At 34.3% G+C, this 18,139-nt stretch overlaps 1 protein-coding gene across 1 annotated transcript; it reads left to right on the forward strand.

The window, feature by feature from the left end:
* Nucleotides 1-407: 407 nt before the first annotated feature.
* Nucleotides 408-2,105, forward strand: LOC119635410 (lanC-like protein 3 homolog). The gene has a single exon (XM_038030221.1). The coding sequence runs from the start codon at nt 408-410 to the stop codon at nt 2,103-2,105; it is 1,698 nt and encodes a 565-aa protein (XP_037886149.1).
* The last annotated feature ends 16,034 nt before the right edge of the window (nt 2,106-18,139 follow it).

Genomic DNA, 18,139 nt, shown 5'->3' on the forward strand with positions numbered 1-18,139 from the left:
AAACGAAGAAACACAATGTATGTCGTACAGAATATATATAATACACGCATACCTGCTTAAATATATAATAAATAAATGTTGATAGCGTTGAGAAACCCTACTCACACATTCAGTAAGCAATAGCGTACAAGTATATCTGATAATTGACAACACCCGCCGAACGCAAATAAAATATTGCATAAGCATTCTTACAACTCAAGTTACTTTTCAATAATTTTGAAAAAGTTTTAAAATTTCAAACTTCAAATTCAGTATAACCGCAAACACATGTACACATTGCTTGACTTAAAATTATGTACGTAATAATAAAATGGTACTAGAATGTTCTGAAAACTAAAATTCGTGAAAAAAAAAAACCAAAACAATTCAAATCCAAAGAACTGAACTAATTTTATCAGAATTACAAAATGTTACTTCGACTTGCTGTTACACTCCCTAAGCGCTTGGTAAGTGCTAGCATCAGCGTTTCATCGTCAACTCTAAGAACTGAAATCAAAGAGGTGCAAAGTTTAAAAGAAAGCTTGAAGGAGCCACCATCAGAGAGTGCTTTTCCAATGCACGAAGCTGCATCCGCTCGGCAAGCCAGCATTGACTTAGGCGCTTCGTGTTGTTGCAATTTGCGTCTGAGCCGTCAAGTTAGCATGCAAGACAATGCATTACTACGACGTCAAGACATTACGGGTCGCTTGTGTAACATCTGCGGCTACTTTGGTGCCTCCTGTGTTGCAGTTCCCCGTACCCCAGGTCTTTTGAACTTGACCTCTAAAATAGATCAGCGCCGTCTGTACAGCACAAGCGCCACCAAAACCCCAAACACCAATTTGCAATTATTGGCCGAAGAAAAAAAGGAGAAACGTTATTTCACAAATCCGTTTCCTGATTATGTAGATCCCCGGAGTACACCGTATGAATTCGATGAAAAACATGTCAAAAATCTTATTGCCATATATGTAGATGATGTTCTGGAAAAGTGTAGTCCTGGTTACGATGATGAGGAAATACGCGGTGATTTATATATAGGCAGTGCCGGCATTGCTTACATGTTTTGGAAAATGTCTCGGTCGTTACAGACACAAGATTTATATCCGGCTTTGAAGCATGCTCATGATTTCATAAGCAATGCCAAAGCGAATACGCATCGTTATAGGAAACCTTCTGCCGAGCCTTTCTCGTTTTTGTACGGCAATGCAGGCATTTATGCCGTATCGGCAGCTGTATCTCACGATCTAAAATTAATGCAAGACCTAAGTGACGATTTGATGAACTTCAAAGCGGGTATTACATCTAGCAAGGAGCTTTCGCCAACCCAATATGGTTGGGACGAAATGTTGTTAGGTCGTGCTGGCTACTTGGCTGGCTGTTATTGGTTGAATGATATAATGCCGGGAAAAGAAGTTACCGATGATGATTTAATTTCCATTTGTCAACTGATTATAGCTAATGGTCGGGGATATGCCGAACAAATTAAAGCGCCTTTGCCTCTATTGTATCAATGGCGTGGCAGAGAATATTTGGGAGCCGCTCATGGTCTTTGTGCTATCTTACATATGCTTTTAGAGAGCCCTTGGTTTAGAACAGATCCAATATCCGCTCCAAGTGCTGAACTGACGGATATTAAAAAGTCCGTTGATTACTTTTTAGCTTTACAAGATGACGAGGGCAACTTCCCAGTAGCATTAGAGACTTTGGAAAGTGATCGTGAGACGCGTTTGGTACATTGGTGTCATGGTGCACCGGGAGCCGTTTATTTGCTAGCCAAAGCTTATCTCATTTTCAAGGAGGACAAGTACATACAAGCCTTACGGCGTTCGTCTGATTTAGTATGGAATAAGGGTTTCTTACGTAAAGGTCCCGGCATTTGTCATGGTGTAGCTGGTAATGGTTATGTATTCCTGCTGCTGTATCGTTTAACACATGAACCTAAATATTTATATCGGGCAGTCAAATACATGGAATTATTGACCAGCGTGGAATTTAAGCAACGGGCCCGTATACCAAATTGCCCCCATAGCTTATTCGAAGGTGTAGCAGGCACGGTCTGTTTTCTAATTGATCTGCTTAATCCCAAACAAGCACAGTTTCCCTTTATGGATGTTTTCCACTAGTCGACTACATTAAACAGTAGGAACAGATTCAAAAGGAGCTCGTTAACTCTGGAATGCATAATAACAACACACTACTCAAAAACATAAAGCGGGGAATCATCTCATAAGACCGTTTCAACAAAACTTATGTATTATGTAATAATTTTTTCTTGTTGTTGATTCATGTATTTTAATTAACTTCCAATCTCAAACATGAACTGATGGGCATTCTTTTCTATCCGAATTATTTTACACATGTAAATATCTGGAAACTTACAAACATACAAGCGTATACACCTGCATGTATTTAGGTATATATAATATGCTTTACTTCTGCAATATTGGTAAACGCTTTACTCGACAATTCGTTTCATTACGTTTCGATGATAGAGAAAAAGAAAAAAAGATCTAAAATGAAAATAAAATAAACTGGAGGACGTAATTTAATCCAGTCATCAATTTTAATATTAAACCTAGAAGCGAATAAAAAATTGTAAGGACCAAATTTTTATAACGGCGAGAAACTTTTCATACCAAGGTGGCCACGGCTCGTCTGTGATCTCAATAAAAAGACAAGTATTCGATAAAGAAAGAAAAAGAAGGAAAACTAATCATTTTAAATAATATAACGTTGACTCTAGTTCGACATAGAAGTTGATGTAAGAAATTCGAAGTCGACATAGGAGCGAGATTGGCTAATAAAAAATAAAAAAAATAGCGAAATACTTCTCATTGCGGTCCGCAGCGCTTACGACACTGCACGAGTACACATAACCAAAGATATATGGGCCCATACTATGGTGGAAGGGGCAATAATTGTTGATTTATTTATGGCAGTCAACACATTTTGAAGTAAGTTGACTTAAAGTGAATTTTGACAAGTTTAAAATTAGCAAAAGATTTCATGATAATAACCGTAATGGACGTAGTTGATGCACTATAGGTTAAGTGTATATGTATTCAAGTTTCATAGTTATCACTGCATATATTAAAAATATATTTAAAATAAATTCCATTAAATAGAATCATTTTTTTTCTATTCTCAATGAAAAGGGTAATTGGATCATTGGGATTTCAATGTAAGAATGAAAGAATTGTTTCTCTAGTACTGACATCAAGAGAAGAGAAACCTCCTTCCATTGATCCCCAATATTCTAATTAAAAGTAGGCCCATACTTCTTATGTTTTCTCTAATGGCTTCTTGAAGTTTTGACGCTAGATGAATAAAGTTTGTTCGGACGGTGAAGTAAAAGAATTTTCGAAAAGAACCTGAGACGCTCAGAGTAAGCTTACAACGCATTGTAGCTCTCGAATTGAGATTTAATTCTAAATGAGTTGAAAGAAATTGTATAAAAAACTAAATTTCGAAATATGTCTTCTAATAATAATTTGTAGTGCGAAGTTGTAAAGTATTGATGTAATGACAATGCTAATCAAGAAGAATGCCACCATCAATTCTGTTCAAACATCATCTATACCACAGCCATCGTTTATATAACGCGAAAGAGTAACAAATAATATTAATTCATCATGCCACTGGATAGATTCGACTCATGGTCAATTTAAGGCTTAATCTTTTATACAAGAGTAACTTTCAACACAATTGCAGAGAATAGTCAAATATAACGTTAAAGAGCTGAAAAGTGCTGAAAGTCTTTGTCTTATTTTTAATCCTGTGATTCGTTGGCAACAAAACTATTCATTGGATATTTCACATTTTATTTCATATTTTAAAAATCGAATTCAACATTTTTTTTCAAAATATCTTGGCACGTACAATCAATATCTCTTCCCTACAATGCAAACATCGGACAATTAAAAATTCCCCCAACAATGAAAAACTATTTTATACATTCTTATACCTGTATACATAAACATGAATGCCCGTCCGCACGCACAACTTTCAAATATCTATAGAAAAACATAAGAAATTTTCTGATTGTGTTGGTGTTGATTCTGTCTTCTGCGCTGCTTATCAGGTACTAAAAGCATATAGTGCAGTATTTGGCTACACCCGTTGATAATGAAATGCAAATAATATAAATGGCAGACCAACTTTTCAGATCTGCAAATAAACTAATGGAATATTAAACTCAGTATTGCCATTGTTTAGACAATTCGCCTCTGAACGCCATACGTTAACATGGTCACGGGATGTTTTTAAACATGGTCGCGGGATATTTTTATGGTCGCAGTGGATTGAAAATGATAACTAATTTATTTTCTGTTTTTGGCACAACAAATCAAAAGAAAGACGAAAGTATTGTTCTAATATATTGTACGAATGCAAGTTGACTGATCAAAATTGTGCCTGCAAAATGTTGGTGTGATCGCTCTCATCTTCTTTTTCGAATACAATATCCGTAATCTCTTTGAAAATAACCTACGAGAGTCTGACCTGGCAACCGCTTATGGGAAGCTGCGATTGTTCACAGTGAACACAAGTCTCACTCAAAATCAGCAGATTACCCAGTCGATGCGACACTCGTCTAAAATCGATTGATGATCATCAACTCTTTTCTCTTTTCCTTCATTAAGCTGACATTTGGGCTTTGCCATCTTGCGGTTTGGAAATTTCGTTTACTTCTAAACTGGTGTTATAAAATACAAATGATATATGAGAAGGATATCCGGCTCAACAAAACAATTGCTTACATCAAATTCTCTCCGCTGTGGGCGCTGCTAGCGCGGCTACCATTCAATCATTATTTATCATTCACAAAGCGTCTGCTGTGTTTTCTGCTTTTTTCGTTCGGCAAAGTGGGTGTGTAACATTCTTTTTGAAGCAGCATACCCTAGGCTTTGATGTAGTTCGTAAAAAAATCCATTGCAGTTACGATCCCAAAGGTCAATTCTTTCGCAAACTCCTTTGGCTAAGTTTCTTTCTTGGGAAATCAAGCGTAACTTCAGCTGTATGACATCTAAGGCTATTCCGCTGAAGAAAGCACGTATTTTTCAATATCAAACAGTTGGAAATTATTGCCTGACGAAATCCCATATCGTGCTGGATATTTTCGCATCTGAAAGCACATAAAGCCATATATTTGAAACTCGAAATTCCAGTTTTAAGAAGTATCGCTCCCAATTGAAGTTCCTTTGCATGAAGTCTAGATCCAATTAATTGGCTTTGGTCCTCGTCGACCTTCTTGTTAAATGCAAAAGGGCCTTTATATCATTCCAAATTTAGAAAAGAGAAGTGCCTGCAATTTATTATTGTTTATTATTGGGGGAAAAACGATTAAGAGGAAATGCCGATATTTATCTTTAATTGAAATTCGCGTAAGCAAGACTTTAATTTTTGTTAAGTACAGATTTTGAAGAATCTCAACAGTTTTCTAGTTTTCCCGCTAAATTATCGCGAAGAGGCCTGTGTACATTAATAATTACTCAACATTTTCTGTTATTCAGATAAATGTTATTTATTGGACAACAGGTTGGATAGTTCTGTTAGACCTATAGGTGAAGTAAACTCAATTCAAACCTGAATTGTGTTCATTGCTAACTAAATTAACTGTACACACGATAATATTTTTCATTTCTGCTTTTTTTTTTAATATGACCATGGGATGTCTTGTATAGTCGGCTGCCCTTCAAAGAGCTGGGCATAATGATTTTTTCGATTCATTTAAAGTAGCGGAAAGCTACTTCAAAGGTAGCTTATGATTGGTTAGGATTGGTTTACCACCTACAACTGTTACTGTTACGTCTTTTTAATCGGTTCATTAGTCATTAAAGAATTTTAATGAAAATTAAGATCGCTTATGATCCTGCACTTGATTTTATGGAAAAGTGTTCATATCACGGAAATATTTCTGCATAGTTTTCCCAAAATTACGTTCAAGTTAACTATTTTAACCATGGCATCACTAAATTTAAGAAATCACATAATGTCTCCCCATTGTTTTAAGATATTTAGATATGCTTTCTATTAAGCATTACTTCGTTGAGTACTCTTTCCAACAGCACGGCTTGAATTGATAAACTATGGGCTTGCCACAATTGTATCCAAAGAAAATCGTATTTCTCCACGTAACGTAAGCATAAGATTTGAAATGAGACACAACCCACCACTAAAGACTGCACCACTCTACACTTATTCGTCTAACGACTTTTTAAAATAGTACACTATATGCAAAGTGGTCGAAGAAAAGGTTCGATGCAAACCGTTTCCTACAGCGTTCGTCCTTGGGCCGAAATACGTCGGTGTAGCAAATTTCAGCAAAATACCTCAAAAATTAAGGCCTGTAGGTTGAACACAAAAGAACCAGAAGGACAGACAAGCTTAGATCGATTCAAAACGTGATTATGATTTGGTTTTGGTTTTTATTTATTTATTTATTTTAATTCTACTTATGCTAGAAACTCAACTAAACAAATAACAGTCGAGTTCAATTAGCTCATAATGCAAAACTTATATTAATCAATAATACAACCAGTACAGGACCAAATTGCAAATGAACCCCTAAGCCATCGCAAACGTGCATAAGCCTGGCAACCGATAAAATTAACAATAATTCATTTTCAGTCGTTCAGTAACGACTTTTTAAGGATAAAAGCTAGTTTAAGTACGACATAGGTAAATCGCGCGTATTAAGCAATGCTGCTTTAATGGACTTTAAAGAGTCCGATAACGAGAATAAGTGGTAGACGTCATTTAGGTTCTTGCAAACGACTCTGAGCGGATTAAACAGCTCATACTTAAATTTACACTGACTAAGCTTAACCAAGATAAAGTGCCTAGAGAAGCGGTTAGGGACATTAAAGCTTATTTCACCAAGTAATGGCCGATAGATTTAATAAAAGTAAGGTCTATCCCAAGTGCTTCTAGGTGTTGCGTAAACGCATACGAACTCAGTGTGCCCTTGTAGCACAAGTGGGGCAAAGTATAAAAAAATAATTGTACATATTAACATATGTATAGTGTATATAGTATGCATCGGTATAAATGTCAATAAATATTTTCATCAGCGATTCGCTTGATTGATATCTTCGAATGGCAAATCATTATTTTCGTGTATTTATAGCAAGCACAACTTCCTTCCTTACTTCACTCTTAGCTTTTGACTTTCTTCAAATCATTGATATTTAATCCGATTTTTTTTAGTCAGTTATCTGTTCATTTTCAACTAATTTAAAAAAAGAACACAATATCCCTCAATGTAATAGTATAGTCGTAGTTGTTAGTGTTTTTTTGGCAAGACAATATCGTAACAATTTATTACGTAAATTATCGACCGTATAAGACCCAGTGTTCTATCTGTTTGTGTATGCATGCTTGTATTGAACGCGAGAATATCAAATAAATAAAATTAAATTAAATATAATAAATTTGTGGCAAATTTGGGGAAAACTTTATTTATTTAAACTAAACAAATTGCCAAGCAAATCGCGATTGTAACATATGTTGTCCAAAGCACATGTTCGCATTTACACGTAAACACGTATACACAGACGTAGACACCGACCGAAAACAACCTGATTTTACAAAAGTCAAACAGAAACAAATTGCGAACATTCTCAAGTGAATTCACGATACGTAAGGAGGACAGAGGAGAAGAGAAAAAGAACGCAAATTAACTTAAACGTTGGATGTAAGCACTAAGATCCCAAGCGACAAAAAGCGCCAGAGGCATACCAGCAGAAAATCAACAATAATAATAATAACAACAACAACAGCAGCAGCAGCAGCAGCAGCAGCGGCATACACTATTCCAAGGATGGAGTTAAGGTTTTTGTTGTTACTTTAAACTTTTGTTTTTGTATTTGTTTTTGTTGTTGTAACTTGTCAAAATAAATCAATTGATTGATCTTGTTTTATTTATGTCGGTTTCAATTTCGATCAACGAGCATCAATTTTGCGAAGGAAACAACAAAAACAAAACGCGTCTTTTCGTTTTGTCTTTTATTGATTTTGTTCTTTTTTTTGTTTTTTTTTTTTTTGTAAGCTCAATACTTACAATTTGACGGTAAACTAATTTCGTTAACATGTTTGCAATGCATTGCATCTGCATTAATTGCAATCCTGCGGAAGATGTCAGTTGAAAGCGCTGTTAAGTGATGTTTCTAGCCGTCCATGAAATCATCTATAAAAATAAGTTAACTTATTTTGACTGGGATATGCACAAATAACGTTATCTCCGCATGCAGTTGAAATTGCATTAGCTAAGGCTCTGCATACAATGCTAAAGGCTAACCATAATCGGCCTAAAGGACTCAATTTTTTTATTATTGCATAGCAAGAGATCCTTTGATTAGAAGTTTTTTTGAAATTACACTGTTCGGCTACATTCGCCGGCCTAAGTGACAGGTATTCGTCGTTCGTCTTGTAACCTTCTCTGGCCTTCGCATGTTTTGTTTTTTTTCTTTTTTTTGTTTTGTATGCATTTAGAAAATAAAAATCTAAGCAGGCCGCCGCGTATGCGTGATAACGAATGGAGTTCAAGTAAGAGACGTTTGCTTGTACAGCCTTTTTCGGAGTATATCGTTTCGGTGGATTATAAATGCGTGTTCGCGGTTTTTCTAGCCTCGACCAAAACAATACAAATTGAGTTTAATTGAAACTATTCTGAAAGTTTGCAAACCAATCACTCTGTGCCGTCATTCAGTCATTCGGGCAGGCCATCGGTCGGCGATAGTCTCTAACTAACTAAGCCTCCGCATAAACGATATCCCATTATATTGGTATTAGCAACAACATGCGGATTATGTGTAAAGCCAACGAAGAAATTCCATCATGTTTCTTTAGCTTTAATGGCCTTAGTATTGTTATTTCGATCTTTTATAAGTTTGTTGCTGTTTATTTGCCCCGCTGCACATGTGTCGTTGGCGGTTAATGTTGTTTTTTTTTTTTTTTGAAAAAGAAAAAATGAAAAAGAATAAGCAACAACTACGTGGTGGTTCTGCCGTAGAATGACCATTTTTGGTGGCACTTGTAAACCATTTGCCAATTTAAACATAATTGCCTTGCAAACGCTGCATGTTCATTGATTGATTTTTCTATTGTTTTTGTTTTAATAATTTTTTTGTTCGCTATTGTTGTTGTTTTTTGTTCTCTAATCTACATGAATTTAATTAGATTTATTTCGTGTTTGCTTTGTTTTTTTTTTGTTTTGTTGACAATTTTTTTCTCGCGTTTGGAGACCTTTTCAAATCTTTATTAAAATTACGTAGACAGATGTAAATAAATAAACTTTTAACATTTTCATTAACATTACCACATACATTCACATGCAGATAAATGGCATTTGATTCATATTTCAAATGTTTGGTTTCTTCTCTTCTTTTTTTTTTTATTATTAAAATGTACTCGCGGACCAGTATCATTTCATTTTACCTTGAATTGTATGCCATCTACTACTAGAGACACATTTTTCGCGCGCAGGTGAAAGGTAAAACATTGTTTAACTTTTGTAAAAATTCACAAGCAGATTTAATCTTTTCTTTTTTTTTTTTTGTCACTTGGCACAAAGGATGTCCGCTATATGTGTAGCAGAGTGATTGCCAGAAAGAAGTGAGGAAAAAGAAAAAGATAAGGAGTGGTCGCATCTTGGCAAGTTTTACCAACTGAGCACTCACTATAGCTACGACAAAGTATTGCCGAAACGCATTGAGATTTGACCCCGCGAACGCAGAATTGTTTTTTCTCTACAACATTGTGAACGAAATGCTTAAAAAGCACATAAAAGTCGATTAACGCATAAATAGATAGTCAGGTCTAACTTGAGAAGCAAGTGAATATAATAGAATTTTTTAGACATTTACGATGGCAAAAAGGAGAAAAGAGAGATTATTATAGCCGGCTGCGATATCTCTCTCTCTTCCGCCACTAGTTTCTGTTGAAAGTGGAAAAACCTTTTACTATTTATTCAGTGCCGCCAAGTCGGGTAACTAAGAGTCGCAACTATCAAGTGGGTGTTTTTGGCGGAATGGTCGTAGTCGTATTTCCGTATAAACGGACGCATCTGCGACAAACAATCAGACCGCATACTTACATTTTTAGCATATTCTCAAGCATATTTCTATAGGGTCTAAATTGACATGACATGACACTATGAGGAAAACATAAGGTAAATGAATTGGGAAAATCTATCCTCGCGGGTTCTATAAAATCATGAAATTATTTTTTTTTTTAGGTGGCAGTGCTGTATGCGAACCTGTATATAACTTTTCTTTGTTAATCCCCACTACGGAAACCTTTGCTATCCAACGTAGTAGTTTGTTAATTATAAATGTGTTATTATGCCAATGTGACTTCTCTTAAGAATATATTTCGTGCTTACATTTTTACACTAATTCATTGACTTTTCCGCATAATACGGGGAATCCCACTCATATACGCACCGTTGCTATGCGAAACATTTGAAAAAATATATACTTAAGTCGGTTTAAGTTATTATTATTATTATTTTAATTTTAGACTAATGAACTGAATTCTTAGACTAAAAAAAAGACATTGAGCACTAGCAACACAGGCTAGCAGCTCTAAATTAAATAAATGGATATTAGATAAGCTTAGTAGTATTAATAAAGTAAAATATTGAATTGACATTGTGTTCTGAAGCTAATTGTAGAATGTTCAAAGGGTTAAGTTATCGACGATAATATATTGAAATTTTTAATTAGCACCGAAACTCTTTTCTGCTTAATTGGCCCAATGTACCGGTACTTTAAAACTATAGAGCAAGCTCATTTTTAAGTTAGATATCCAATATTTGGTGAGAGCCTTCAATTTTTTACATCAATTTAAGCGTCTTGCAAGTCTCCAGGAGTGCCGAGATAAATAAGTGATATTTAAAGGCGATACTTTACTGTGCAAAATCCCAGAGAGACCATAACAGACTTTGCCGACATTGAAAAAAAAAAAAAAACAATAAGAAATTTATTCATCCTTTAGCTTTGAATGTAAAAATTTGGTCGTACGTAGAGAGGCGAATGTGTGAATAAATTCTCTCTGCTGCGTAAACATGAAAATATCATTACGTTATTACCTTCTTCCACTCTCATTCGATTTATATAATATCTTTATTATATAACCGGCAATAAAAAATGTCAATTTAGGGGATACAGAAAAAAAAATAAAAATATTGTCCACACTGTCAGAAGAAAAGTCACCAAAACAAAAAAAAAAAAAGAGAAGCTAATAATAATATATTCATTATGTAAGTGCGTGAGTGTGAATATTGCTTTTTTTGTGTGTGGTAATAGTACAATATATCGTTTATTACAGTTATATGCATAAACAACAAAAGCCAATACTACAAGAAAATGTGACGCAGCAAACAATTACAACAACACTTAATATGCAAGTATGCTTACGCTTTTTACATTCAACCGCAAACGTTAAGTAAGCTAACTAGATATGTCGTCTTGTTTAGCATGAGAAAGATTGCGCTTAGGACGACAATCAGTTCAAACATATGCATATTCTCGATCTCGTTGTCAAAATTGAGATTCACTGTATCGTATTGAAAATCAATAGTATGCGCTCAAGACCCCTGTTCAAGTGGAGAGTTCGCTTTAACGCTTACCCAGAAGTAGAAATCTTAGACAACCTGATGAATTTTTTAAGGCAAAATTAGATTTAATTCACGGCGATGGGTATTCTTAAGGCGAATATGGTTGACAAACTTTTTTTTTTTTTTATTTTGTTTCGCTTTTTCGTTGGTGTGTTAATTTTATACTTGTATACATCGAGTTGACATATGCTCGTAATTTGCAATCAACCTAAGATGACAAGAGAAATGTACAAATGAAGCATTGACACTATGCATGGGATCTCATCGAGCATTGCAAGCTTAGAGAGAAACGGTAAGAAAAGAAAAAAAAAAAATGCATGTAAAGGTGGACCTGTTGCCTATGTTTTCATAACAACAAAAATCCCTTCCTGCATCGCATATATCTGTATGATCGCTGGCAACAACGCAGGGGAAAAAACAAAAAAAAAATGCCAACTAAGTGTGAAATGGTTGGCTGCAACAATGCTAAGCAAAATTATGTTATTTTACTGAAAAAAAAAAAAAAAATCAGAAATTTTATGTATGCAGTGTGCTACAAGTACATTTACTCATAAACCAGGCTGAAGAGGAAGCCAACCGAACAGCCTGTTGCCATTAACAGTTTGGCGACTCTTACAACAACAAGTAGTCGTTGCTATGGTAGTAGTAGTAGCAGTAGTAGTAGTTAGTAGTAGTAGTAGTTAGTAGTGGTAGTAGTAGTGGTGGCAGTGGTAGTACTAGTAGTGGTATTGGTGGCAGCACAGGTTTCAGCAACGTTGTAATGTCGCCTGTAATGGCATATATCATGAGACTTTTCGCGACCCCCACAAGTAAAGTGCATATATTCTCTGACAACATGCAACAAACACATACATATGCTTAAACATATTTACTGCGTTTGTATTCTCAATTTGTGTTGGTGTTTCTTGATATGTTTGTGTGTTGCGCGCTGCTGTCATTGCCATCATACACCATCATTTTGTCATCCTGTAACGTATAAGCACAGATATTTGGATCTGAGATTGTATATGTACATATATATATATATATATATATATATTTATACGTCACATAAGACTCCTCCGGTTGTCTGCAGCGTATGTCTACAAAATGTCTGTCCGTTGCTTTAGTGTGATTGCGCGCGGTAAAATTAGACACATTTTATTATTAAAATCCACTTGTGACGAAATAAAACACGACTTTCTGTGTCGCCCATAATGAAAATATATGGGGAGTTAATTCCAGAATTTATGTATGTACTCATATCGCCGTCAGTACTGTGAGTATGGTCGGACATTCGGTTACGTAAGATAAAGAGATGTAGTTGGCGAGTGTGTGCCTGTGCTGCTTGTGTGTATGTGTGCGTGTGTGTATGTATGTGTGTGTGTGTGTGTGTGTGTACTTGCAACAATAGAAAGGACGGTAGGATGATGGGATGATTATAATGACACAAAATTGTATATTATTTTTTTGTATGTGTTGCATGCATGCTAAACTTAACTTAAGTTGTTTCTTAATTTCATATTTTTCAATTGAATTGTCTTTGCTGCACGCAATGTACATATGAAAGAATTAAAAAGAGAATTGTGTGCAACTTGCATGTACATACATATAAATTACAAATTAAGGAAATAATCTCGTTAACTGTGTTTATTTATTTCCTTGAATATTTTTCTTAAAAAGTCTCATACATAAAGGCAAAATCGTGATGAGGATTATAAAAAAAAGGATAGTAAACATGTTAAGCCTTATTAAAATCGCATTGCTTTTATTACATCTAGTGTATGCTAGATATGTACATATGAAAGCTTTAGCCCTCCTTACGCTTTATCTTTTATCGGATTGCTCGGTTTCCTAAATTATTTTTTATTGCGTTCATTCGAACTTGGAAGTTAATGAACAATAGTGACAAAATGAAATGACTTTAGAGATTCGTGGTCTAGAGGGTCTAAGGATTGTTTTTGGACTTTATCTTATTGGAATTATGTCATGTGTTTCCTTTCAGCTAAATAATTTAAAAGGAGAAATGTAAAAGTCAGCTGAACCCCTCTTCCACATGTAAAGTTACAAGAGTTCTACATTGACAGAATTATGAAACTTAAAGAATAAAATCGCACATGATTGTCGAAAACAGCGGCTCTTAGGTGCTTTGGCAATAAAAGAAATCAATGTCCATTTTCCAGAAAAAACAATTTTTTTTTTTAATTAATCGATTCTTTGTACCCTTTAGAATATGTTCAAAAAATTCCATAGTCCCTAAAAAAAAATATTTCCTTTAAATTTTCTGTTCACTCCGGAATAGATTACTTGCGTGCTATGAGCATGAGCTTTGAAGTTACGGCTTTATCTGTTAATTTCTAATTTCTCTAAGGCACTGATAGCCATCTTTGGAAAAAGGTTTATGTTTATTTAAAAGCATATCCAAATAAAAATGCGCTAGTGTAGCTTCGTCAGAACGAGCGTTGTTTCTTCCAAGGAATGAGCGAGACTTTCTTCCAAGGAATTATAAGTTAGGTACAGAGCTTTTGGTATGGATTATAAATTCGTTTATCGAATCATACATCTTCTTGCCGCTTGCCCTGTCATTTCGCTACACATAAAAAGTCAAAGGTCGATTCTGTAATTGAGGAATGCAACAAAAATTGCACCTTCGTTAGTCAATAGTATTGCAAAATATTATCGTTCTGCCACGTTTTCTCGCATCTAAAAGAAAATTTTTAGCAAACCTCTTTCTTTTTTTTGGTCTGTTCCAGTGGCCTTAGCTCTCAAATGTAATTTGCTTTGAATAAAAGCACAAGTTAATTAAGACAAAAAAAGCTCGCATTACTTTTCCCGTAAATTATTTTTATGATCTTATAAAAAGACATAACAAATACAGTAACTTTTTATAGCAAAAAATATTGACAAAAATTGTTTGCTTAATTAAATTTTGTTTTCCTCGTGTAAAGCTCTTCGTTTTCCCGTTAAAGCAAGTGTTCAAACGATATGTCTATAAGCAGTTCGAGAACGGCGCTGCAACACTGCTCTTATTGGCTGAGAAAGTAAAATTACTCACTATGAGAAAAAAACCACCTAAAATATTAATGTATGTATGTAATGGGAAGTTTAAAATCAATAAAAATTAGGTAAATAAAATAAATTGAATGTATTTGTAGGTATATATATATATTCAATATATACGTATGCACTCTTTGTGTATCTATATATTTTGTTTTTCGTTCGCATACGCTTTTAATATAGGTCCAGTAAATTTTAAACCTAATTTACTAAGGTGTTGAGGTCATTGAGATAACTCATTTATTGCTTTTATCATCATTCCTGTGGAGATGAAAATAATCTTATCCGACATTATATTATTTATGGAGATTTCCTTTCCTCTATTTTTACATCATTTTTATGATTCGGTCACAACCGAATATAATTATTCGCGTACTTCTTTAATGTACATTTGAGGTTAAAAACCGAAGAGTAAAAGTTATGCAAGTTATGTAATAGTAATGATAAAATACATTAAAAGTCAAATGTGGCAGAAACCTCCGATAAATCATATATGCCGTAGGCCTTTTTTTTGGGTTTTTTATTTTCATTTTCTCAATAATTGGCTATTTGTGCCAATGCCGCCTATTTGGCAAAGTCAGATTTGATAAGAACTCATTTTCAATGAGTGCGGGCATTAGCACATTTCCATTCTACATTTGTTTTTATTGTCCTCATGGTCTTATATTGTCTATATGAAAAAAGAAATGAGCTTTGTGACAAAAAAAAAAAAAAAATTAAATCCTTCTCTTATCAATACCTCGAGATAAATTGATAGAGAATATTGCTTTATAAGAAAAAAAAGAAAAGCGTGCCAACTCTATTCGCGACTAAGTCATTGTTCAAGTGCTCTTAAGTACTTTTAAAAGTCTAATTGCCAAATTGTGTACTACTACTCTTAATAAATTAGAAAAACTAGTGAAATATGACTAAATAAAGTTTTTATAGTTTAGCGTAAATATTTTACAATATTACAGTGTAAAGTTCAGTTTGTTTTAACGCTGTGCTCATTTCTGCTTAGTGCTTAGGTGAATGCATTACTTTAAGTGCTTGCCTTTTACTTGGTGGATATGTTTTCATATTTCTTGCCTATTTATTACTCTGGCACTTGCCTGTCTTTTAGTTTAGTTTCATGGCCTTAGAATAGATTTACTCATATGTGACATTTGGATTTTTAAATTAAAGCCGGTTAATGCTATACATGCAGGCCACTACACATATTTTGTTCCATTCTCCTTTCATGATTTATTTTTTCCCGTTTTTGTTCATACTTTGTATTAAGATTCCGCCTCTGGTAAACGAGGCTCTCTTTGAAGCTTATTCGTGTTGATTTCCCTGCGCTGAACCCGATTCGTTTCCGATTGTGCTTACTATGCTTTACAACAATTCACGTTTGGCAATAAACCGAACACGCATATACCCTTGTGGTATCTTACATAGCACACAATGAATTGATATCTGTTTAAAGATAAAAGAAAAATTGAATAAAAGTGGAAACTAGAACCTAACCTTTTTTAAGTCTAAGCTAAAAAAGTTCTTGTTCGCACTGAATGTTCTCCACTTGGCAAGGCGAATCGTCAGTGAAATAAATATTCGGGCCCAAATAAAACCATAGAATATTTCTTTACATTGTTCTATTTATTTCATCCTGTATGTTTCACTGCTGTGTTAATTTGATGGATTTCTCGTATTGAAATCTGGTCAGGTTCAGGTTCAGTTTCAGGTTCGGAGGCGGTTGATAACTTTCGATATCGAGTGAATGCACTCGCTGCAACGAGCAGACAACGAGTAACACTTGGTTTCGACTACAGTTTGAAAGAAGCAATGAGCTCCGTAGCTTATGATCCTTTTCCATCTATTTCGTGTCAATCTGATGCCAGTAGGTCGTTGCTGTCACTGTTAAGGCGTCCAGCGCTTAAATGTCGCATTAAGGATATCCCCTTCTACAAGTAGTGCTTTAATCTAAACCTAAGGATATTTACCCCTATTGGTAGAGATCTTCCCAAATAGTCTAAAAATTGTGCTTCGATCTCGCCTAAGTACGTCCCCTTCTAACTTACAAGTAAAACTCCTATTGTGCGCACCATGTTGAACGTACCAGCAGAGTCTTTTCATCTATATATATTCTTCTCAATTCAATACTCAATACTCTACCCTCCGTTCCTAATCATTCGATCTCAGACAATACGATATTCACGGTATTTGATTCCTTCCTCCATACCTCCGAGTGAATTTCTCTAAGTTCTACAATAAAATTCCCACAATTATTTTTAGAATAATTTCGAAAGAAATATTCCTATTAATTATCGGCCGCAAACAGATGATTATGTTATGGAAAATATGGAATTTCTACTAACATATGGAAAGCATTTAAGTTTCTTTTCTTTCCCAATTAGAAAATTTTCTAAAATTATAAAGTACGTGGTAACGAATTTATTCCTAAAATCAATTATTATAGCAATTCACGCACTAACGAAGGGAGCATAACTTATTGGAAATGAAAGGCGACAATCCTGGGAAATTGAATTCAGGTAGCGTGAAGGAAAACTAACAGAAAGAAACAAAAATAACATAAAAGAAAAAAAACAATTTCTCTTATACCACATCAACGTTTAACACAGCACCGTCAGGCAATAGAAAAAAAAAAAAAAAATAAATAAAAGCAAGATGTCAGCACTTAATCTGCTATGGTACACCTTCCCTTAAAGATAAAGAGAGAAGCGACAAAATGTTTAAAAGAAACTTCAAGTAAAACGAAGCTATCTAAACTTTGCCTATCGATATATGAAGTAAATATGATAGACACTCGCGTACACACACATAAGCCGAACGAACTACCAAAATATATTCGTGCCTATCTGCTGCATAGGTAGAGATGAAAGCAAAAAAAATCTCCTCTCATCTTAATGCTGAAAATGAAAAAAGATCCACACACAAGTGTATAAGAAAGACTTTTTAATAATTATTTTTATAAACATTTTCTGAAATAAACTCAACAACTGCTAGTTATAAGCGAGTGACTGTAATTTGATTCACACACACAGAGATAGATACACGTGTGCATCCTGTAACTCAAATATGACACAAAACGTGAATTATATTCCCGTTCAAATGATTTATGGATTAACAGAAAGTAATAATAAATTTTCAAAAAATAAAATTCAATCATAAATTCCATTTTGAAAGTTGACACTAACTTTTTCACACAACATATTCTCAAACTAAACGTAAGATGTATCTTCACATTTTTCTTTCATGTATATATATATATATATGTATATATATACAAACTATACGTAGATATTTTTAATAAATTAACACCTACTTCTGTGAATGCTTACCTTCGTAATAGGAGAAGAAATTTCGTTAATCTAAAAACAATTTAATTTCGGTTCCGTGCATTTTTTAATTTATGCAACGACACAAGAGGTGTTTACCATTTCAAACTTTTAAAGAAGTTAAGCAGAAAAACCTATATATACATATTTGTAATAAATTGAAAAGTTCAGGGAACGTAAACGTAAA

The sequence above is a fragment of the Glossina fuscipes genome, unplaced genomic scaffold (genome assembly GCF_014805625.2).
Source record: "Glossina fuscipes isolate IAEA_lab_2018 unplaced genomic scaffold, Yale_Gfus_2 26, whole genome shotgun sequence".
Lineage (NCBI taxonomy): Eukaryota > Metazoa > Arthropoda > Insecta > Diptera > Glossinidae > Glossina > Glossina fuscipes.